The sequence below is a fragment of the Cervus elaphus genome, chromosome 5 (assembly GCF_910594005.1).
Source record: "Cervus elaphus chromosome 5, mCerEla1.1, whole genome shotgun sequence".
Taxonomy (NCBI): domain Eukaryota; kingdom Metazoa; phylum Chordata; class Mammalia; order Artiodactyla; family Cervidae; genus Cervus; species Cervus elaphus.
This window is the reverse complement of record NC_057819.1, coordinates 66,870,599-66,894,312: the sequence shown is the minus strand read 5'-3', so window position 1 is coordinate 66,894,312 and position 23,714 is coordinate 66,870,599. Positions and strand designations below refer to the sequence as shown.

Below are 23,714 nucleotides of genomic sequence, written 5' to 3'. Positions count from 1 at the left end.
GGGATCTAAACAGTGCAAAGATTTTTGCCTCCTATGGAAACCATCATTAGAAACTGATTACAGATGTATGCTACTAAACTATTAAACAGCCCAAATGACCTGAGTTTGTTAATTATTCATAAGAAAGAGGGGAAAACATCACTGGGTTAATCAACAAAATATTTCTACCAGCCCCTAAGAAAGACTTTGTTAGTATTTTCTGCCTGCATAACCCTTTGCTTTGATCCCAGTGAAGACAGTGAGCCTATGCATACCAAGCAGGGAAACTGGCTTCTAGGAGGTCAGGTCAAGACAATCACGAGAACTAAACTTTTTCCACATACTTAATAAACAAGTGAGACACACACATATTAGAAACACTGTATATTTAATGTCAAAGAATTTGAATTCAAGTACAAAAATTAAACAACACATGATTTCAACGTTAAAAAACTGTAACACTTCTTACTCAACTATACATTGAATATCAAAAAAACAGAAGTATAACTATAAAAACCTTGAATACATTAACAGCAAAGTTATAATTTATTTCTACAACAAATAATTATTAACTAAAATATTTATAGTTATTTTCAAGGACCACAATGGTAGACTGCTTTTTCTTTCATACTGCATAAAATTTGCATCTTAATCTTTTTGCCCTTCATTTCTTTTTACATAATAGATGCTTCTGGTTATATAATTGTTCTAATCTCTGATACACATAGTGATCCTTGGTAATCAAATCTAGTGTAACCATTGTCTGCAAGTGCTTTAATACGTGTGAAACTCTATTTAGTAAAGTTACAATGAAAAAATTTAATGTAAACTTCCAGGTTCTATTGACCACTCAAGAATCAGAAGTTATTTAAAATCCCAAAAGTTTAAAACGAAGAGTAGTTTGTTATACCTTTATCAAGAGAAATCACTGAGTAACTTTTTAACCATAGCATTTTTACAAGTTTTACAACTGTAGGTTATTGATGTTTACTATGACTGATGTTTACTATGTTGAATATATAATTTTCATTTTAAAACCAAATGTACAAACCCGATTCTAAAATAAAACAGTATTTTAATGTGCATGCTTTACAAAGAAACTTCATACTCCTGTTTACAGTATTTTCTTCAGAAGAATGAGGCCTGATTGGAGATATATAGTCGCTGTCCAACATGGCTGGCATTAGCAAGAGGTATCGTTGGTGACAAGGAATAGCTTGGATAAGAGTAAGGCCTTGAAGTATAAGGAAGCACGCTGGGAGTCCCAGAAGAGAGGGTAGCACTAACAGGGGAAAGACTATTTATCGAGCTGCGACGGAAACTGTAGTCTGTAAACAAATACATAACAATTATGCTGCAAATCTTAATGGTTACAAATTTAACTCAAAGAGACAAAGCATTATAACTATAATCACAGTTTAACATAATGTTCTGAAACTTTCAAAATCCTGATAATCTTATATTGCTGGTAAAGACTATTTCAGCATTCACTGCATTGCAAATCCTGACAGTTTCATCAGTCAGTATTACGTAAACTTTCACTGACACAATGCTTCAGAGATCTTACTAGAATGCATTCTTGGATATCTATTAATTGTTTTGTGTCTTTATGATCAATGAAAAAGAGAACCTCTGATTTCTCTTACTCTATTCACAATGAAGCTCCTTTTAAATCTGATACTGACACTAACGGGTCGGTCATCCATGAAGAAAAGATATGAAACACTGAATTCATTATTTGCTTCTTTTTTAAAATTGTGTTAGGTATCAAACCAGCAGAAACATTTACCGCTGGATTGCAAAAATTATCTAATATTTCATCACTTAAATATTAATATAAACAATTATACAACTCAACAAACCAACTTAGTATCAGAATCCTACCAGTACCATCAAACAGTAAAATGAATCATCTTCATAAAATAATCAAGAAACCATTATCAACTTACAGTATTGAGAAATCCAAAAATTAAACCAAATTATTTTTTGAAAACCAGTATTTGAAATATTGCTGTTCCAAAATAAACATTCATCTTATGTAGCTGTGATTTCCTGCTTCATTAATTATAATGTTTAGAGATGTGTGTGACCATTAAAGACCAAATCTGTAAATCCTGTACTTTCCAAAAACTCAACTATGTTCTTCAGTGTAGAGTAAGTCAAAGAGTGTGAAAATGACTATAAAATGATTTATAAAAGGTATGGTACTTCTAGGGATGGAAGAAATTAGGTCATCTAATACATAGGTCAAGTTTTTTCTACATTTTCCTGGTACTATAAATGAGGCCTAAAAATGAACATTAACCTAGTATTGTCATGGAACTTAATAGTAAGCCAACAGGAATGAGATCAACTGCAGGGGAATAAGCTCAAGAAACATCAGAAAGAACCTAGTTAAGAAAAAAAATGGAAAAAATAAAAATCAGTTAAATATAAGTTTATTTTCTAACACTGTAAAAACTCTAGTTAGAATAATTTTTATAAACTTTTAATGGTACCATAAGATCAATGAAAGCAGTTTGCTACATGTCAATGTATGGCAAAAACCACTACAATATTGTAAAGTTTAGCCTCCAACTAATAAAAATAAATGAAAAAAAATAAAATAAGAAAAAATTTAAAAAAGACAAATACCAAGCATCCAGTTAAAAATATTTTCACTATTTTGAAACTGGATAAGGAATTACTTTGATACCATTTGCTTTCCTAATATCTAGGTATTATAGAATAAACTAGCATAAATCCAGGTATTATAGAAATTTTTTTTCTTCTTTTAAAGGATCCTCTTTGCCTGAAGCGTTACAATATTGAGTATAAATAGAAACCTTAGTGTTTCTGATAATTCTGATTGTTTTTTAAAAAGTTCTGATTCTCTTCTCTCATTCTAAAGATTATCACACAAATACAATCAATTCCTTATTCAGTTCAGTTCAGTTTGGTCACTCAGTCGTGTCCGACTCTTTGCAACCCCATGAATCGCAGCACACCAGGCCTCCCTGTCCATCACCAGCTCCCAGAGTCTACCCAAACCCATGCCCATCGAGTCGGTGATGCCATCCAGCCATCTCATCCTCTGTCGTCCCCTTCTCCTCCTGCCCCTAATCCCTCCCAGCATCAGGGTCTTTTCCAATGAGTCAACTCTTCACATGAGGTGGCCAATTCCTTATTAGCCATGCACATATAGTTCATGCTTTCAAATTTTAACAATGTCATCATAGACAACATGATTTAAAAGAACAGATCTTTAAATAGTTATACTTTGTATGTGGGGAAACACAGTTTGCAGAGAAATCACTTTCAGTTTGGGTTGCAGCCTGTTCATGGAATATGGCTAAGAGAGATTTTCAGAAGATTTCACAAAGACAACTGGCTACTAACAAGAGTGTTCATTAGGTCTGAAAAACTGCATTTTTTATATACCTCTACTGTAAACTTTCAATTTAAAAACACACTAATGACCACTGTAGTCTTACACTCTGAAGGAGACTAAAATAAAAAATTAAAAGGGCACTTTGACGGCTTTATTCATAGAGGATAAATAAAGGAAAAAAATTTCTCCCTAATATTACAAAGATTTGGAAATAAAAAGCTTCAGATGTTTACAAGCATTTCAAAAAAATTATTTTGCAATCTAAAACTCTAGATATATTCAGAAAACATCTGGGTGTCTAGAAAATATAATACATACCAAACTTGAGATAATACCTGTGAGATAAATATAGATGAACTGTATTTCCTCTAACATATAATTTATGTATCACAGACAACAGAACTCAGAAACATCACTGATTTCTAGGAAACAACAAATTAACAAATGAATTAAAATTCCTAACATATATTTACTTTCCCACCCCTGCTTTTTCTTCCCAATGAACATCCTTAGTTCTTCAATCCCACTGTTTCTCCCTCAGACTGGGATATGGACTCCCCTCTCCCCTTCTTCTTAAGGGAATGATATAGAACCAATTTCAGAATCTGTTTTACATTGAGGATTATTCAACTGTCTTAACACTTTTTAAATTGAAGTACAATATACGTTTTACATTTAAATTCAGGTACAATTTACATCAGGCTTCTCTGATAGCTCAGCTGGTAAAGAATCCACCTGCAATGCGGGAGACCTTGGTTCGATCCTGGGTTGGGAAGATCCCCTGGAGAAGGTAAAGGCTAACCACTCCAGTATTCTGGCCTGGAGAATTCCATGGACTGTTTAGTCCATGCGGTCACAAAGCAGTCGGACACGACTGAGTGACTTTCACTTTCACAATTTACATATAATAAAATGTATACATCTTATGTGTTCATTACAATGAGTATTGCTAACTATAAAAACCTATGTAAACAACACTTAAAGCAAGATATAAAACATATCCTTCAATCTAGAAGATCCCATTATCCATTTCAGAGCCCTTCTATTGGAGGCAACCACTTCCTGATTTCTAGCATTATTAGCTTAGTTTTGCCTGTTCTTGAACTTTATATAAAATGAATTCTTAAGGTACTTTTTATGTCTAGATACATTCATGTTATATCAGTAGTTTGTTCATTCTTATTGTTGAGTAGTGTTCCACTGTATGAATACACCACAATTTCTTTATCCATTTGATAAAAATTTGAGTTGTTTCTAACTTTGACTATTATGATTAAGCTGTTATATACATTCTTATACAAGTTCTTTTGTGAATACATATTTTCATTTCTTTGGGGTAAATAAGAGTAGAATTGCTAGGTGATAGGGTAGAGACAGACACTGCTAAATAGTGCATTTACAACAGTACACTCACATCAATAAAATATGAGAGCTCCAGTTGCTCCACACCTAACATGTTATTTGCCAGAGCTTTTAATCACCGCTATTCCAGTGATGTGAAGTGATATCTCATTTTGGTTTTAATTTGTATTTCCCTTATGTCTAATAAGGTGGCTCCGATGGTAAAGAATCTGCCTGCAATTCAGGAGACCCAGGTTTGATCCCTGGGTTGGGAAGATCCCCTGAAGAACAAAATGGCAACCCGCTCTAGTCTTCTTGCCTGGAGAATCCCCATGGACAGAGGAGCCTGGTGTGTTATAGTCCACGGGGTCACAAAGAGTCACACACGACTGAGAGACTAACATTTTACTTTCACAAAATTTCATCATAAAATTTACAGATCTCCAGATAATCAGGGTTACAGAAAACCTCACAGCCTGCTGAATGGGGGCTACATTCCTACTTGTTATGGCATCCAAGAGACTGGTGGAACACAACCAAGCTGTTTAAATTGCAAAAGTCAAGTTGCAAAGAGCTCCTGAGATGCAAAGGCTGGCTACAGGCATATTTCATGGCATGTAGCATCTGAAAAGATTCTTTGTTATGATTTATGAGGGTCCTGGATAGGTCTTGGTTCTGACCCCAGTGACTTGCAATAAAAATGAACCCAAATGCTTGAACTAGATATTTTACTAAAATGGTCACTTACTGGTTCTTTCTTCTTACTGTTGATATTAATAAAGTTTTTTTACTAATTAAATTCTCTAAATCAAAATATTAAATAGGAATAGCTTCAGTCCTCAGAAGTCTCTACTTTAAACCACCTCTTTCACTGAAGAATATTACAAAAGATGGTTGATTTGAGTGACTTTTTCATATTCCACCCAGTTAAACAGAGAAAAGACAAGTTAAAAGTCAGGGCTTCTAACTCCTAGGAAAGTACTATTTCCACCTGATCAAGCTCTTTTACTCCGACAATTTCCTCAAAACTGGGTTGAGAGAAAGTGTTTCAAAAGGGGGTTGGGGGCAGGGTGAGAGAAAGGGAGTGCTGAAGCTCCCCTGGTGGCTCATGTGGTAGAATCTGCCCGCAATGTGGCAGGACCCAGGTTTGATCCTGGGTGAGGTGAGAAGATTCCCTCATGGAGCGAATGGCCACCGACTCCAGTATTCTTGCATGGAGAATTTCACTGACCAGAGGAACCTAGTGGACTATAGGCATGGGGTCACAAAGAGTCAGACATGACTGAGTGGCTAACACTAAGCTACCTGGCTTCTGCTTGCACCTACCCCCACCCTCATTTTGTACTTCAACACACAGCTCTGCATTCCCTTGCTTTAAATGCTAAACTTTTATGCAATATTTAAGGAAAAGGCCCTTTTGTACAAAAAAATGTGTGAGTAACTTGCTCTAATATAATGCTTTATTAGAGATACCATTTTAATCAAATCCTCTAAAATTCCATATTTATATGCTGAATGAAAACATTTTTACAGAATAAATGTGACTTATAGGCTTAACTTTAAGTGGGCTCTTAATTCCAGAAGATTCTGAGGCTGTGTCTGGAGTGGGCAGGATCGTAATAGCCACAGTGCCACATGTGGCCAGGGAGCGAGTGCAGAGCCTGCTTGCCAGGCCCACCTCTGCAGTGAGCATAATGTGGTCTCCTACCCTTCTCTGTCCAGCATGAGAGACAAATGCCACCAATGCGTTTCTCAGTGAAAACTGAGACATAGGTATACTGGTTTATTCTATTTGTGTCTTGCTTTTCTAACTCTCTTACACGTCCTGACGGAACATCACAGAACGCTAGCTGGTTTTGTTTCATACAAAGGAGAAAGCCTTAATAGAGACTTTAAAGTGAGTTCCAAGAACGTATCCTCTCATATTAATCTTTTTCTTTTAGTTTCTAACCAGACACCCTTTAAATTAATTTTCCATTAGAAAGTAAATTCCTCATAAATGGTTTTTTTCCTTCTCCTTGTTAGCTCTGTGAATTCTACCTTGATATCCACCTCCTCTTTTTGATGTACCTTTTTAAAGTGTATGATTCAGTGATTTTTTGTACATGCACAAAGTTATGCAACCAAACACCACTATCCAGAACATTTTCAAGACCCTCAACAGAAACTCTGTATGTACCTATTAACAGTCACTCCCCATTCCATCTCCTCCAGCCCCAGCAACCACTCACTTTTCTGTTTCTACAGATTTGCCTATTATAGATTTTTCATATAAATGAAATTACATAATTAAGGTGGTCTTTCTTAACTGACTTAGCATGATTTTAAGGTTCATCCATGTAGTATGTATCAGAACTTTTTATAGCCATTGTATAGAGATAATGCATTTTGTTTATCCAAATTGTTTATCAATTTGTTTATCAATGGACATTCACCTTTTGGTTGTTAGGAATAATGCTGTTAAAGAATAAGTGCACAAAATTTTGTGTGAACATATGTCTTCAATTCTCTAGAGTGAATAACTAAGAATGGAATTACTGGGTCATATGGTAAACTCTATGTTTAACTTTCTGAGGTATTGCCTATGATTTCCAAGAAACTATATACCATTTTAACACTCCCAACAGCAATGTGAAGCACCCAATGTTTTGACCTATGAAAAACATTTCCACCTTTAACATGTATTTCAAGCATTTCTTCAGATTTCTATGAGATCTCTGTCAAAATTTTGAAAAAATTTCATTTTACCATTTTTATTTCAATTTCTAATATTCTAATAGCCATAACTATAGTAAATCAATAACTTTCTTTTACTGAACCACTGAATTTCATCTTTAAAATAGTTTTTTGTAACAATACTATACATATCTAGAATATTTTTAAAAGGCTGGGTTCAAACATAGACATTAAAATCACGTATGTTAGAAAACCATTAACACTTATCATTCATTACGCTGTATTTCTATCCTAGTACAGAAGACCAACAGCTAACTGTAGAGCAGAGGAGAGCATTTCCAGAATTGGTAATTATTAAGCAACTATAACCTATGAAATACTTAAAACTCATTAACTAAATTTTTATGTGATGTTTTTGACTGGACTACATTAGGAGTATCAAATTTACTGGTATTTTTACCTCATTTACTTTCCCTACTTCAAGTAAATTCTTTAAAAGTATTTTTACTTCCTACTTAATTTTTCCTATCAGGTGAAGAGTATACATGCAATGACCAGTGTGTTTCTCTAAGACTAGGCCCACAGGGTAACTGAGGTCAGTATTTCTGTTTTAACATGGTTTATAGGAGGGTTTGAAGATGATAGTCTTAGAAACAGGTGGCTGGGTAAGAAAGTTACTGTCTATAACTGTTTCCTTATAAGCTTCTAGTTAATTAGTTCTCTGATTTTACTAGATGATTACATTTCTCAGATGCAATTTTGAGGGAAAATTATTTACTGCTGTTTTTAATTATTTTTTAAAATTATTGTAATTCCCATATAATTTTGAAGATTTGGGTTTAAAATCCTTAGTCTAAAAACTCTGATATCATATATCATAAACATTTTGTCAATTATCTGTATTATCATTAAGAAATCACAGCTGTTTCATTCTAAATCAAAACCCCAAAACAAAGGTTTGAAATCCTCAAAAATGCAAACTAATATCACTACAGTGAAAGCAATCAGTTTCAGTACCTGCCTGGGAAAGAGGACCCAGAAGAAGAAATGAATTATAGCAAAGGTGACGGAAATCTTCATTTTCTTGATTTCACAGATTTATAAAGCAAAACTGACCAAAGCGTACACTTTAAATATGAGCATTTTATTGTATTTTAATTATACCTCAAAAAAGTTATAAAGAAATCCCAAACATTTCTCTGGGTTAGTTTAAAAGTTTCCCAAACTACATCCCACACAATTCTTGTTGAAACAAGAATCCCTTAGGCCAGAAAACATCTTAGGAAAATTTTAGGAAAGATGGATCTAACAGCTAAACAAATTGTACTGTAGTTATTCAGGATGCTAATTGCAACGCATTACAACTTCCAAGGGGAATATATATAGTTCATGGTTCTTCCCAAACTTGACCACAGAAACAGCTTTTTCACTGAACAACTGTGCAAATCAGTATAGGAAGAACCTTTAATAAGATTACTATATAATGGGAAAACATTAAAAACAAATCAGAAAAATTCTTAAAATATGTTAAATACAGCTATTATAAACTCAAATGTCTTCAGAGGCCAAGATGTAACAAACAAAAGAGCTCAAAAAGGACCAAATGTAAAGTAAGAGGTGTCCAGCTATTTGTACTCAAGTGAAACCTAGCTGCTTTCCCGTCAAAAAACTGAAGAGACCAAACAAATTCTTTCTAGAACTTCTAGTATGCTACCTTTGTATTAAGAGATTTAATTATGTCAAATTCCTTTTAATGCTAGTTTATACACCACTTGGAAAAAGAATAAAAGAGCAGCCTATGAAAGGGAAAATTATGATTTGAGTAATAGCAAACAGGGTTCCTAGGTGGCGCTAGTGGTAAAGAACTCACTTGTCAATGCAGAAGACTTAAGACAAGAGTTTGATCCCTAGGTCAGGAAGACCCCCTGGAGGAGGGCAGGGTAACACCCCAGTATTCCTGTCTGAATCCAAGGTCCAGAGGAGCCTGGCAGGCTACAGTCCATAAGGTCACAGAGTCAGACATGACTGAAGCGACACCACACATACAAAACTAGGCTTCAGTGTAGCTTAAAATTTGTAGCTGGCTACAAAAACCGTCTGAGCCAAGGTAAAGATACAGCTCTAGGAAAGACAGCAACTCTTCTCAAGTTTCATTTCCATCAGTAAATTTAGTCCTTATAATTTAAAATTTGAACAAAAAAAAATTGTAGGGAAGGCAGTTCTGAGAACAGCATCTCATATTTAGAAATTTTAACTAAGATTAAGATCTGTACAAATAAAAGTTTTAAGTTTCAAACTTAAATATATTGCTTGTATCTGAAGTATGTTGTTCTATTCAGTTGCTAAATCATGCCCTACCCCCATGGACTGTAGCACACTGGGTTCCTCTGTCCTTCACTTTCTCTCAGAGTTTGCTCAAACTCATGTCTATTTAGTCGGTGAGCCTATCTAAATATCTCATCCTCTGCTGCACCCTTCTCCTTTTTCCCCCTTCTCCTTCTGCCTTCAATCTTTCCCAGAATCAAGCTCTTTTCCAGTGAGTCAGATCTTTGCACCAGGGGGTCAAAGTATTACAGCTTTAGCACTAGCATCAGTCCTTCCACTGAATGATCAGGGTTGATTTTAGGATGGACTGGTTGGATCTCCTTGCTGTCCAAGGGACTCTCAAGAGTCTTCTCCTGCATCATAATTCAAAAGCATCAATTCTTAGCGCGCAACCTTCTTTACAGTCCAACTCTCATATCCATAGGTGACTACTGGAGAAACAGTAGCTCTGACCATACAGACCTTGTTGGCAAAGTGATGTCTTCTTTTTAATACACCGTCTAGAGGCTTCCCTGATAGCTCAGTTGGTAAAGAATCCGCCTGCAATGCAAGAGACCCCAGTTCGATTCCTGGGTTGGGAAGATCTGCTAGAGAAGGGGCAGGCTACCCAATCCAGTGTTCTTGGGCTTCCCTTGTGGTTCAGCTAGTAACGAATTCACTTGCTTGAGGGAGACCTGGGATCTTCCCTGGGTCAGAAGATCCTCTGGATAAGGGAAACACTACTGACTCCAATATTCTGGACTGGAGAATGTCGTGGATGTGCACAGTCTATGGGGTCACAAGGAGTTGGACATGATTGAGCAGCTTTCACCTTCACTTAGGTTTCTCATAGCTTTCCTCCCAAGGAGCAAGCATCTTTTAACTTCAAGGCTGCAGTCACTGTCCACAGATAATTTTGGAGCCCAAGAAAAGAAAATCTGCAACTGCTTCCACTTTTTCACCAACTATTTCCCATGAAGTGATGGGATCAGATGTTGTGACCTTAGTTTTTTTAATGTTGAGTTAAGCCGGCTTTTTCATTCTCCTCTATCATCCTTATCAAGAGGCTCTTTAGATTCTCTTCACTTTCTGTCATGAAAGTGGTATCATTCAAATATCTGAGGTTCTTAATATTTCTCCTGGCAATCTTGATTCCAGCTTGTGATTCATCCAGCCTGGAATTTCACATGGCATACTCTGCATAAAAGTTAAATAAGCAAGGTGACAATATACAGCACTCCCATACTCCTTTTCCAATTTTGAACCAGTCAGTTGTACCACATTTGGGTCTAACTGTTATTTCATGACCTGCACACAGGCTTCTCATTTCTCAGGAGACAGGTGAAGTGGTCTGGTATTCCCATCTCCTGAAGAACCTTTCAGTTTGTTGTGATCCATACAGTGAAAAGCTTTAGACATAGTCAATGAAGCAGAAGCACATGTTTTTCTGGAACTCCTTTGCTTTTTCTACAATACAATGAATGCTGGCAATTAAATCTCTGGTTCCTCTGCCTTTTCTAAATGGCATCTGGAAGTTGCACATCTGGTCTGTACATCTAGAAGTTTTCAATTCACATACTACTGAAGTCTAGCCTGAAGAATTTTGAGCATTATCTTGCTAGTATGTGAAATGAGTGCAATCATATGGTAGTCTGAACATTCTTTGGCATTGTCCTTCTTTGGGATTGGAATGAAAACTGATCTTTTCCACTTCTGTGGCCACTGCTAAGTTTTCCAAATTTGCTGGCATATTGAGTGCAGTACTTTAACAACATCATCTTTTAGGATTTGAAATAGCTCATCTGGAATTCCATCATCTCCACTAGCTTTGCTCATAGTAATGCTTCATAAAGCCCACTTGAATTCACACTCCAGGATGTCTGGCTCTGGGTGAATGACTATAGTATCACGGTTTCTGGGTCATTAAGACCTTTCTTGTATAGTTTGTCTGTATATTCTTGATACCTATTCTGAATCTTTTCTGCTTCTATCAGGTCCTTACTTTTTCTTTCCTTTATCGTGGCCATCCTTGCATAAAATGTTCCCTTAATACTTCCAATTTTCTTAAAGAGATTTTTCTATTGTTTTCCTCTATCTCTTTGCATTGGTCATTTAAGAAGGCCTTTTTATCTATCCTTCCTGTTTTCTGGAACTCTATATTAAAATTGGGTATATCTTTCCCGTTCTCCCTTGCCTTTTGCTTCTCTTCTTTCTTCAGCTATTTGTAAAGCCTCCTCAATCACTTTGCCTTCTTGCATTTCTTTTTTTCTGAGATGACTTTGGTAACCGCCTCCTGTACAATGTTTTAAACTTCCGTCCATAGTTCTTCAGGCACTCGGTCTACCAGATCTAATCCCTTGACTCTTTTTGTCACTTCCACTGTATTAATCATAATGGATATGACTTAAGTCATACCTGAATGATTTAGTGGTTTTCCCTACTTTCTTCAATTTACGTCTGTTATTTTGCAATAAGGAACTCATGATCTGAGCCACAGTCAGCTCCAGATCTTGTTTTTGCTGACTGTATAGTGCATCTCCATTTTCAGCTGCAAAGAATATAATCAATTTGACTTTGGTATTGACCATCTGGTCAAAACTGTCAAGCCTTTGCCCTGCTTCATTTTGTACTCCAAGGCTAAATTTGCCTTGCTATTCCAGGTATTGCTTGACTTCCTACTTTTGCATTCCAATGCAAAAGTGTGATTCTTTCATGGATCATGGCCTTGTCATGGCAAAGGAGCTTGTATAACTTAATGAAGCTATGAGCCATGCCATGCAGGGCCACTCCAGTTGATTGGATCATAGTGAAGAATTCTGCAAAATGCAGTCTAGTAGGGGAACAGACGGCATACCACTCCAGTATTCTTGCCGCAAGAACCCCATGAACAGTAGCTGAAGTATGAGTTATAGTTAATGTTTATTGAGCATTTACTAAGTACAAAAGTAACTACACAAGATCAGCAGTATTTAATCCTTACAGTAGCCTTACAAGGTAAGTACTACTAATTTTCTCTTTAACATGGAGGAAATTGAGGTACAGAAAGGTAAAAAACTTACTCAAGAACATATGGATTACTTCCCAGTGAACTACAACATTTTTTTTGCCTCTATATGTAAAAATGAATTTAGATACTAACAATCTTTACTCAAACTCTAAACTACCTTTAATTTCCAACTAAACTTATCCTCCTCAGTACCACACTGAAAAAAACTAAGTGAATCCTAATAAATATAACTTTTATTCTAAACTGTATCAATAATAATTTTGGTTTAATAAATCTGAAAAAAATCAGACTTCCATTGTCAAGTTAGTTTGAGAAATCTGGGGTAATCTACTTATGATATGCTTGTTTCAACTACATCTACGTTAAAATACTGTTTGTCATCTTAGTGCTTTACAATGTACACACTAGCCTGTTTAAAGTGTTGAGAAGTCCTAAAATATGGAAACCAGGTCAACTTTTTAAAACTTTCTGTAATGTGTCTATAATCAACAAAGCTATAATCATCAAAAATTGTCACAAGGTTTCACTGGACAGTTTTAAATAATTCTTCTTAAAACTGTAAGAAGAATAATTTATAACTAGCTTTCTGAAAACTAAATATATCACTTAATATTCCTAAGAGGCTTTTTCTTACCTGCTTATTTTCTCCAAATTCTTCTACATAGGTCCAGGCTGAAGAGACTGTGTTCCCTGTCTGTAAGCAGTGAAGACAGAAAAGAATTGAGTCTTTAGATTGATGTTATCCCTATCTTGGAAGTGATAGAATCCTTGATAACTTCAGTTAAAATTATCTGATCAGTAAATATGAAAATAAATTTAGAGGAAAAGAAACAAGTGATAGTTATTTCTGAAGTTCTGCAAAGATGAACAAAGAGCAGTATTTTGCTTTTGGAATGAAAATTGTGATTTAATACATTAACAGAATTAACATATCTTTCTATACAAATTAAGACCTTATCAGCTGGTTTTTCCAAGAAGTACTACTCTACCAATAAAATAAGAAAAATATTTTAAAAACAAATGAGACTGCCCGATTTTTGATAAGTGGATAGCCAAAGAACCGAAGTGAATTTGAAAAATATCAATATCCTTTCCCTCTGTGTTAAAAAGAAATAAGTAGCCAAAATAATACTAACCTTAAAAAATATTTGACTTATTAACAGCTAAACTTGATCTACTTGAAGCCTAACTTAGCTATATACAGTATAACTTTGAATGTCCATCCCTTTTGGTGCATCTCCATATTTAAGTATGAACAAGTAAAAACTGTTTGATCCACATAAAACTATAGACTTTTAAATATTGATCTTACACATAACTCAGCAGAAAAATTCACCATATTTTCTGATTTTTATGTAATAAATTAGGTATTTAGTCAACCCTTCCCAGTGAGAACTAAATACCCAGACATTTATTAAAAGAAAAGCTAACTATCTGAAAGCACTGAGAATGGTCAAGACTGAAGAACTGTGGGACTGTGATTTTAGACAAGAAGAAACTCAAAGTGGTATACACATCTTCCAGAGGTGTCTTTTGCCTACAAAGACTGGCAGGTTCTAAAGAGGGATCTGAAAGACAAAGGAAGATGGCAAGATACAGACAAGTTTCTGAGGATATGAGGGCAGAAACTGGAATTGAGGAGCACGTCTAAAACCCTGAATAAAACTGAACTAGAAGTAGACCAATTTTAACTTAATTTAGATGACTAAATTAAAATTTCCTCAATAGCTGACAAGATTAAGACAATCTGGGGTTGCCAGTCCTATGGTCACCTTTTTAAAACAAGCATATTACCTTTCAGATCACCACCATGTTTTTCATATATAACACCTGGCATTCAATTTAAAAGAACCAATCATATAAAAAGATAAAATAATGTGACCTAAAATCACAAGAAACAGAAGTCAACAGTAACAGAGCTATAGGAAATGTAGACAAACTTTTCAGAAATAGACATCAGAATAATTATGACTGCTATCCTCAAGGAAATAAAAAACAAGACTGAAAATTTTGGAAGAAAAATATAAATCACAACAAAACATCAAATGAAATTTCAGAACTTAGAAATTCAAATAATTACTTTATCATGTTAGACACAGATGAAAAAGGAATTCATGAGCCAAAAGACAAGCCTGAAGAAAATATATAGGAAATTAGTATACAAAAGAATGAAAAAGTATAGAAAGAATACAGTAGATAAATGGGATACAGTAAAATGGTCCAACAATTCATAACTGAAGTACCATATAGAAAAATAGAGAAAATGGGACAAAAGTAGTATAAGAAAACAGAATAACTTAAAACTTTCTAAAACAAGTGAAAAACATTGATCCAGATTAGAAGTGGTGAAAATTCCAATTAAGACAAAAACTGAGAAAATTACACCTAAATCTACCATAGTACTACTTCTGAAAATCACAGGAGAAACAGAAAATATTAAAAGCAGCCAGAGGAGTTTATAATAAAGGAGTAATGGAGGCAGTCGCAAGATGGCCAAAGAATAGGACGGGAAGACCACTGTCTTTCCTACAAATTCATCAAAAGATCATTTGAATGCTGAGCAACTTCCACAAAACAACTTCTGAACGCTGGTGGAGGACACCAGGCACTCAGAAAGGCAGCCCATTCTCTTTGAAAGGAGGTAGGACAAAATATAAAAGATAAAAAGAGAGACAAAAGAGTTAGGGACGGAGACCCGACCTGGAGAGGGAGTCGTGAAGGAGAAGTTTCCAAGCAGTAGAAAACCCTCTCACAGGCGGGTCTGTGGGGAGTTTTGGAATCTCAGAGGGCAACATAACCCAGACGGGGTAAAAAAAAAAACCCGCACAGAATAGGTGCCTAACCGCAACTGCCAACGGAGAAGCAGCCCAGACGCTCGTATCTACCACTAGCAAGTGGGGGGGCTGGACAGGGAGGCCGGGGCAGCATCATCGGTCCTTAGGGTAAGGACCAGACCTGAATGCCCTGAGGACAATCTGAGGAAGCTAATGTGAGACAGCAACCCAAACTGTGGGATCTCTAGAGAGGAATAGTAAAAAAGAGAGAGAACTTTCCCATGGAAGGCTCTAACACGCAGCCTGGCCCGCTCACACAACAAAGGACTGAGAATACCAAAGGAGAGAGCCAGCTGCATACAGCCCTCCCCACCCCTGCCGCTCCCCCGCCAGGGCAGAGAGACAGGCATGCGAGAGCCACAGCCAGAAGGCTGGGGGCTGCTCCAATCTCGGCCCCAGAGACGGCACCCTCCACCAGCCCGCGAGCAGGCCCCCAGCTGCTCACCACGTCTACCTGGGATCCTGCACGGCTGACACCTGCCAGGAGGTCGCAGCCTGAGATCACTCCCCAGAGGAGATGCACAGCTGAGATGGCGCTCCTGTGGCACAGCAGGGAACCCGAGCGGCTGGACCAGGGAGGTGACAGGATGCACAGCCCACCTGTGACAGCGCGCTAGCCAAGCACCTGGTCGCCTGACCTGCTCAGACCTGAAGGGCACAAAACGGATACCCAACCAAGTCTGTGCCCTTGTGGACTTCCCGAGAACCTGAGTGGCTTGGCCCTGGGAAGTGCACGAGAGGCAGGGCCTGCTTTGGATAGTGTCCTGCAGGGCACACTGGAGCCTGAGCAGTGTAGACCCAGAAAGCACACGCCTCTGTGAGCGGGGGCAAATCCAGTGTGGTCCATACCCTGCGGGCACCCCCCACACATGCCAGCAATATTTGTCTGCAGTGTTTCTCCCTCCCCACAACAGAACTGAGCAAGTCAGCCTCAATAAGTGACCAATTTGCCCCCTTGTGTCAGGGCAGAAATGAGAAGAGACTTGCAAACAGAGAAAGGCAAAATGAACAAATAAGAGAGAACTGCTCTGGAAGTGACAGGTGCAATATATTAAAATCCTGTAGTTAACACTGACTAAGCATTAGAGGGTACCTATAGACCTTGAGAACAAGTACAAGCTGGAACAAGGAACTATCTAAAACTGAACTGACCCTACACTGCCCACAACAGCTCCAGAGAAATTCCTAGATATATTTTTACTATTATCACTTTTTAATTTTTTTAAAAAAATTAGTTCTTTATTACTCCTTTAATTTTCATATAACCTTGCAAAAAAGACCCCATTTATAAAGCAAATTTCATATATACATATTTTTTTCATTTTTGTGATTGATTTTGTTTCGTATTTTTAATATTGTATTTTTGAGCGTCTAACCTCTACTCTAGATTTTTGATCTTTGCTTTTGAGTATTTGTTACCAATTTTGTACCTTTAAGAATCTAATCTTCAGTATCCATTTCCACGCAGGGGTGTGACTACTGGCTTGATTGCTCTCTCCCCTTTTGAGTCTCCCTTTTCTCCCCCAGGTCACCTCTATCTCCTCCCTCCCCCTTCTCTTCTCTTCTCTACATAACTCTGTGAATCTCTGGGTGTTCTGGAGTATCGAGAACACTTAGGGAACTGATTTCTGGCTAGATGGGTCTCTTCCCTTTTGACTCCCCCTCTTCTCCTCCTGGTCACCTCTATCTCCCTCCTCCCTCTTCTCTTCTCTATGTAACTCTGTGAATCTCTGGGTGTTTCAGACTGTGGAAAGCACATATGGAATTGATTACTGGCTAGCTAGCTCTCTCCCCTTTTGATTCTCCCTCTTCTCCTCCTGGTCACCTCTATCTCCCTCTTCCCTCTTCTCTTCTCCATTGTAACTGTGTGTACCTCTCTGGGTGTCCCTCACTGTGGAGAAACTTTTCATCATTAACCTAGATGTTTTATCATCTGTGCTGTATGGATGGAGAAGTCTTGAGGCTACTGTAAGAATAAGACTGAAAGCCAGAGGCAGGAGGCTTAACTCCAAAACTTGAGAACATCAGAGAACTCCTGATTCCAGGGAACACTAGTAGACAGCTCATCCAAAAGCCTCCATACCTACACTGAAACCAAACTCCATCTAAGAGCCAGCAAGTACCAGAGCAAGACATACCAAGCTAATTCTCCAGCAAAGCAGGAACACAGCCATGAGCACTAAAAGACAGGCTGCCCAAACCCATACCAAACCCACTGACACCCCAAAACTCACTACTGGACACTTCACTGCACTCCAGAGAGAAGAGATCCAGCTCCACCCACCAGAACACAGATCCAAGCTCCCCTAACCAGGAAACCTTGACAAGCCACTCGTCCAAACCCACCCACAAGGAGGAACCTCCACAATACAGAGGAACCAAAAACTTACAACCTACAGAAAGGGAACCCTAAGCACAGCAATCTAAACAAAATGAAAAGGCAGAGAAATATTCAGCAGGTGAGGAACACAATAAATGCCCACCAAACCAAACAAAAGAGGAGGAGATAGGGAGTCTACCAGAAAAAGAATTCAGAATAATGATAGTAAAGATGATTCAAAATCTTGAAAACAAAATGAAATTACAGATAAATAGATGAGAGACAAGGCTTGAGAAGACACAAGAAATGTTTAACAAGGATCTAGAAGAAATAAAGAAGAGTCAATCAATAATGAATAATGCAATAATTGAGATCAAAAGCACTCTGGAGGGAACCAACAGTAGAATAACTGAGGCAGAAGACAGGACAAGTGAGGTGAAAGACAGGATGGTGGAAATAAATGAAGCAGAGAGGAAAAAAGAATAAAAAGAAATGAGGACAACCTCAGAGATCTCTGGGACAATGTTAAACCCATCAACATTTGAATCGTAGGTGTCCCAGAAGAAGAAGACAAAAATAAAGGGCATGAGAAAATACTCGAGGAGATAATAGCTGAAAACTTCCCTAAAATGGGGAAGGAAATAATCACCCAAATCCAAGAAACCCAGAGAGTCCCAAATAGTATGAACCCAAGGCGAAACACCCTAAGACGCATATTAATCAAACTAACAAAGATCAAACACAAAGAGCAAATATTAAAAGCAGCAAGGGAAAAGCAACATATAACACACAAGGGGATTCCCATAAGGATAACAGCTGATCTTTCAATAGAAACTCTTCAGGCCAGAAGGGAATGGCAGGACATACTTAAAGTAATGAAAGAGAAAAACCTACAACCCAGATTAATGTACCCAGCAAGGATCTCATTCAGATATGAAGGAGAATTCAAAAGCTTTACAGACAAGCAAAAGCTGAGAGAATTCAGCACCACCAAACCAGCTCTTCAACAAATGCTAAAGGATCTTCTCTAGACAGGAAACAGGAAACACAGAAAGGGTGTATAAACGCGAACCCAAAACAACCAAAGCAAATGGCTACGGGACCATACTTATCAATAACTACCTTAATGTAAATGTGTTGAAGGCCCCAACCAAAAGACAAAGACTGGCTGAATGGATACAAAAACAAGACACCTATATATGCTGTCTACAAGAGACCCACCTCAAAACAAGGGACACATACAGACTGAAAATGAAGGGCCGGAAAAAAATAACTCACGCAATAGAGACCAAAAGAAAGCAGGAGTAGCAATACTCGTATCAGATAAAATAGACTTTAAAATAAAGGCAGTGAAGAGAGACAAAGAAGGCCACTACATAATGATCAAAGGATCAATCCAGGAAGAAGATATAACAATTATAAATATATATGCACCCAACATAGGAGCACCGCAATATGTAAGACAAATGCTAACAAATACGAAAGGGGAAATTAACAGTAACACAATAATAGTGGGAGACTTTAATACCCCACTCACAACTATGGATAGATCAATCCAAGAGAAAATTAGCAAGGAAACACAAACTTTAAATAGTATAATGGACCAGTCAGACTTAATTGATATCTATAGGACATTTCACCCTAAAAAAATGAATTTCATCTTTTTCTCAAGTGCACACAGAACATTCTCTAGGACCGATCACATCCTGGGCCATAAATCTAGCCTTAGTAAACTCAAAAATACTGAAAACATTTCAAGCATCTTTTCTGACCACAATATGGTAAGATTAGATGTCAACTACAGGGAAAAAAAACTATTGAAAATACAAACACATGGAGGCTAAGTAACATGCTTCTGAGTAACCAACTAATCATGGAAGAAATCAAAAAGGAATTCAACATATACATAGAAACAAATGAAAACACGACAACCCAAAACCTATCGGATTCAGTGAAAGCAGTGCTAAGGAGAAGGTTCATATCATTACAAGCTTACCTCAAGAAACAAGCAAAAAGTCAATTAAATAACTTAACTTTACACCTAAAGCAACTAGAAAAAGATGAATGAAGAACCCCAGGGTTAGTAGAAGGAAAGAAATCACAAAAATTAGGGCAGAAATAAATGAAAAAGAAACAAAGGAGGCTACAGCAAAAATGCTGGTTCTTTGTGAAGATAAAATAGACAAACCATTAGCCAGACTTATCAAGAAAAAAAGGGAGACTCAAATTAACAAAACTACAGATGAAAATGGAGAAATCACAAGACAACACAGACATACAAAGGACCATAAGAGACTACTATCAGTAACTATATGCCAATAAAATGGATGACTTGGAAGAAACAGACAAATTCTTAGAAAAGTATAAACCAAAATTTGAACCAGGAAGAAGCTAAAAATCTTAACAGACCCATCACAAGCATGGAAATAGAAACTGTAATCAAAAATCTTCCAACAAACAAAAGCCCAGGACCAGATGGCTTCACTGGTGAATTCTACCAAAAATTTAGAGAAGAGCTAACATCTATCCTACTCAAACTCTTCCAGAAAATTGCAGAGGAAGGTAAACTCCCAAAGTCATTCTCTAAGGCTACCATCACACTAATGCCAAAACCAGACAAAGACACCACAAAAAAAGAAAACTACAGGCCAATATCACTGATGAACAGATGCAAAAATCCTCACCATAATGCTAGCAAAAAGTCCAACAACATATTAAAAAGATCACACATCATGACCAAGTGGGCTTTATCCCAGGGATTCAAGGATTATTCAATATTCATAAGTCAATCAATGTAATGCTGTTAAGTCGCCTCAGTCATGTCCGACTATGTGCGACCCCAGAGATGGCAGCCCACCAAGCTCCCCCGTCCCTGGGATTCTCCAGGCAAGAACACTGGAGTGGGTTGCCATTTCCTTCTCCAAGTCAATGTAATACACATTAAAAAATTGAAGGATAAAAACCATATGATTATTTCAATAGATGCAGAGAAAGCCTTTGACAAAATTCAACACCCATTTATGATAAAAAAAAAAACTCTCCAGAAAGCAGGCATAGAAAGAACATACCTCAACATAATAAAAGCCATATATGTTTATTACACAGCAAACATTATCCACAATGGTGAAAAATTGAAAGCATTTCCCCTAAAGTCAGCAATAAGACAAGTAGTCACCACTACTATTCAACACAATTTTGGAAGTTTTAGCCACAGCAATCAGAGAAGAAAAAGAAATAAAAGGAATCCAGATTGGAAAAGAAGAAGTCACACTCTCACTCTTTGCAGATGACATGATCCTCTACATAGAAAACCCTAGAGACACCACCAAAAAATTACTAGAGCTAATCAATAAATATGGGAAAGTTGAAGGATATAAAATTAATACACAGAAATCCATTGCATTCCTATACACTAACAATGAGAAAACTGAGAGAAATTAAGGAAACCATCCCATTCACCATTGTAATGAAAAGAAGAAAATAGTTAGGAATACATCTACCTAAATAAACAAAAAATGTATATATATAAAACTATAAAATATGGATGGAAGACATCAAAGATGACATAAATAGATAAAGAAATATACCATGTTCATGGATCAGAAGAGTCAATATAGTAAAAATGAGTATACTACCCAAAGTAATCTATAGATTCAATTCAATCTCTATGAAGCTGCAAATAGCACTTTTCAGAGAACTAGAACAAATAATTTCATAATTTGAATGGAAATATAAAAAACCTTAAATAGCCAAAGCAATCTTTAGAGAGAAGAATGTAACTGGAGGAATCAACCTTCCTGATTTCTGACTATACTACAAAGCTACAGTCATCAAGGCAGTATGATACTGGCACAAAGACAGATATATAGATCAATGGAACAAAATAGCCCAGAGATAAATCCACACACCTATGGACACCTTATCTTTGACAAAGGAGGCAAACATATACAATGGAGAAAAGACAATCTCTTTAACAAGTAAGTGGTGCTGGGAAAACTGGTTAACTACCTGTAAAAGAATGAAACTGGAACACTTTCTAACACCATACATAAAAATAAACTCAAATGGATTAAAAATCTAAATGTAAGACCAGAAACTATAAAACTCCTAGTGGAAAACACAGGCATAACACACTCTGACATAAATCACAGCAAGATCCTCTATGACCCACCTCCTAGAGTAATGGAAATAAAAGCAAAAATAAACAAATGGGACCTAAGTGAACTTAAAAGCTTTTGCACAACTAAGGAAACTATAAGCAAGGTGAAAAGGCAGCCTTCAGAGCAGGAGAAAGTAATAACAAGTGAAGCAACTGACAAAGAATTAATCTCAAAAATATACAAACAGCTCATGCAGCTCAATACCAGAAAAATAAATGACCTAATCAAAAAATGGGCCAAAGAACTAAATAGACATTTCTCCAAAGACGACATACAGATGGCTAGCAAATACATGAAAAGATGCTCAACATATGAGGTACTATCTCACAACAGAATGGCTGCTATCAAAAAGTCTACACACAATAAATGCTGGAGAGGGTGTGGAGAAAAGGGAACCCTCTTACACTGTTGGTGGGAACACAAACTAGTACAGCCGCTATGGAGAACATGTGGAGATTCCTTAAAAAACTGAAAACAGAACCGCCATATGACCCAGCAATCCCACTTCTGGGCATACACACTCAGGAAACCAGATCTGAAAGAGACATGTGTACCCCAATGTTCATCGCAGCACTGTTTACAATAGCCAGGACATGGAAGCAAACTAGATGTCCACTGGCAGACAAACGGATAAGAAAACTGTGGTACATATACACCATGGAATATTACTCAGCTATTAAAAAGAACACATTCGAATCAGTTCTCATGAGGTAGATGAAACTAGAGCCTATTCATTATACAGAGTGAAGTAAGTCAGAAAGAAAAACACCAATACAGTGTATTATTGCATATATATAGAATTTAGAAAGATGGCAATGATGACCCTGTATGTGAGACAGCAAAAGAGACACAGATGTAAAGAACAGACTTCTGGACTCTGTGGGAGAAGGCGAGGGTGGGATGATGTGAGAGAATAGCACTGAAACATGTATGTTACCACATGTGAAATGGAGGACCAGTCCAAGTTCAATGCATGAGACAGGGTTCTCAAAGCCGGTGCTCTGGGACAACCCAGGGGGATGGGAGGGGATGGGGAGGGAGGTGGGAGGAGGGGTTGGGGACAGGGGGACATATGTATAACCATTGCTGATTCATGGCAATGTATGGCAAAAACCACCACAATACTGTAAAGTAATGAGCCTCCAATTAAATAAATTAATAAAAAAAGGAGTAATAAGCAAATTTCATCTGACTTCTCAACAGAAACAACAGAAGCCTGAAGACTGAATGGAATAAATAACCTCAAGGAATTAATGGAAAGTAACAGTTGGTACAGTAAAAATACCCTTTCAAAAGGCAGATGCATTAAAGACATAGTCAGGCAAACAAACGGACATAACCTGTCACTGGCATATTCATACCAAAGAAAACACAAATGAATATTCTTTGAGCAGAATAAAGAAGGGGTCATTAATCATAGTTGATGCTTGGCAACATCAGAAAATAAAGAGGAAAGGAAATGATATATAAACAGTGCAAATCTATGTTAACTAAAAACTACTATAATTAGGTATTTGGGTGTTAAAACAGTCCTAAGACATACAGAGGTATCAAGACATTACAAAAAATTGGAAGAGAACATTTAATAAGTTAAGAGTGTATTAAGGTCCTTGCATTGTCTGAAATGGAATAAAAGCACTAATTAATATTACATTTCAGTAACTTAAGAATACATGTTGGAGGCTCCCCTGGTAGTTCAATGGTTAAGACTCTGAACTTCTAC

General features: G+C 37.0%; 1 protein-coding gene across 4 annotated transcripts in view; it reads right to left on the bottom strand.

Annotated features, from left to right (window-relative positions):
* Positions 1-350: 350 nt before the first annotated feature.
* RBM46 (RNA binding motif protein 46) overlaps positions 351-23,714 on the bottom strand; it is a 51,660-nt gene continuing 28,296 nt past the window's right edge. For 3 of the 4 annotated variants that reach the window (XM_043900851.1, XM_043900850.1, XM_043900849.1), the window contains one exon: positions 351-1,307. In XM_043900851.1, the coding sequence (XP_043756786.1) occupies positions 1,108-1,307 (200 nt within the window). In that variant the 3' untranslated portion in view covers positions 351-1,107. Of the gene's footprint in view, positions 1,308-13,311; positions 13,372-23,714 lie in introns of all 4 variants that reach the window. The other variant, XM_043900852.1, reaches the window with a different exon arrangement.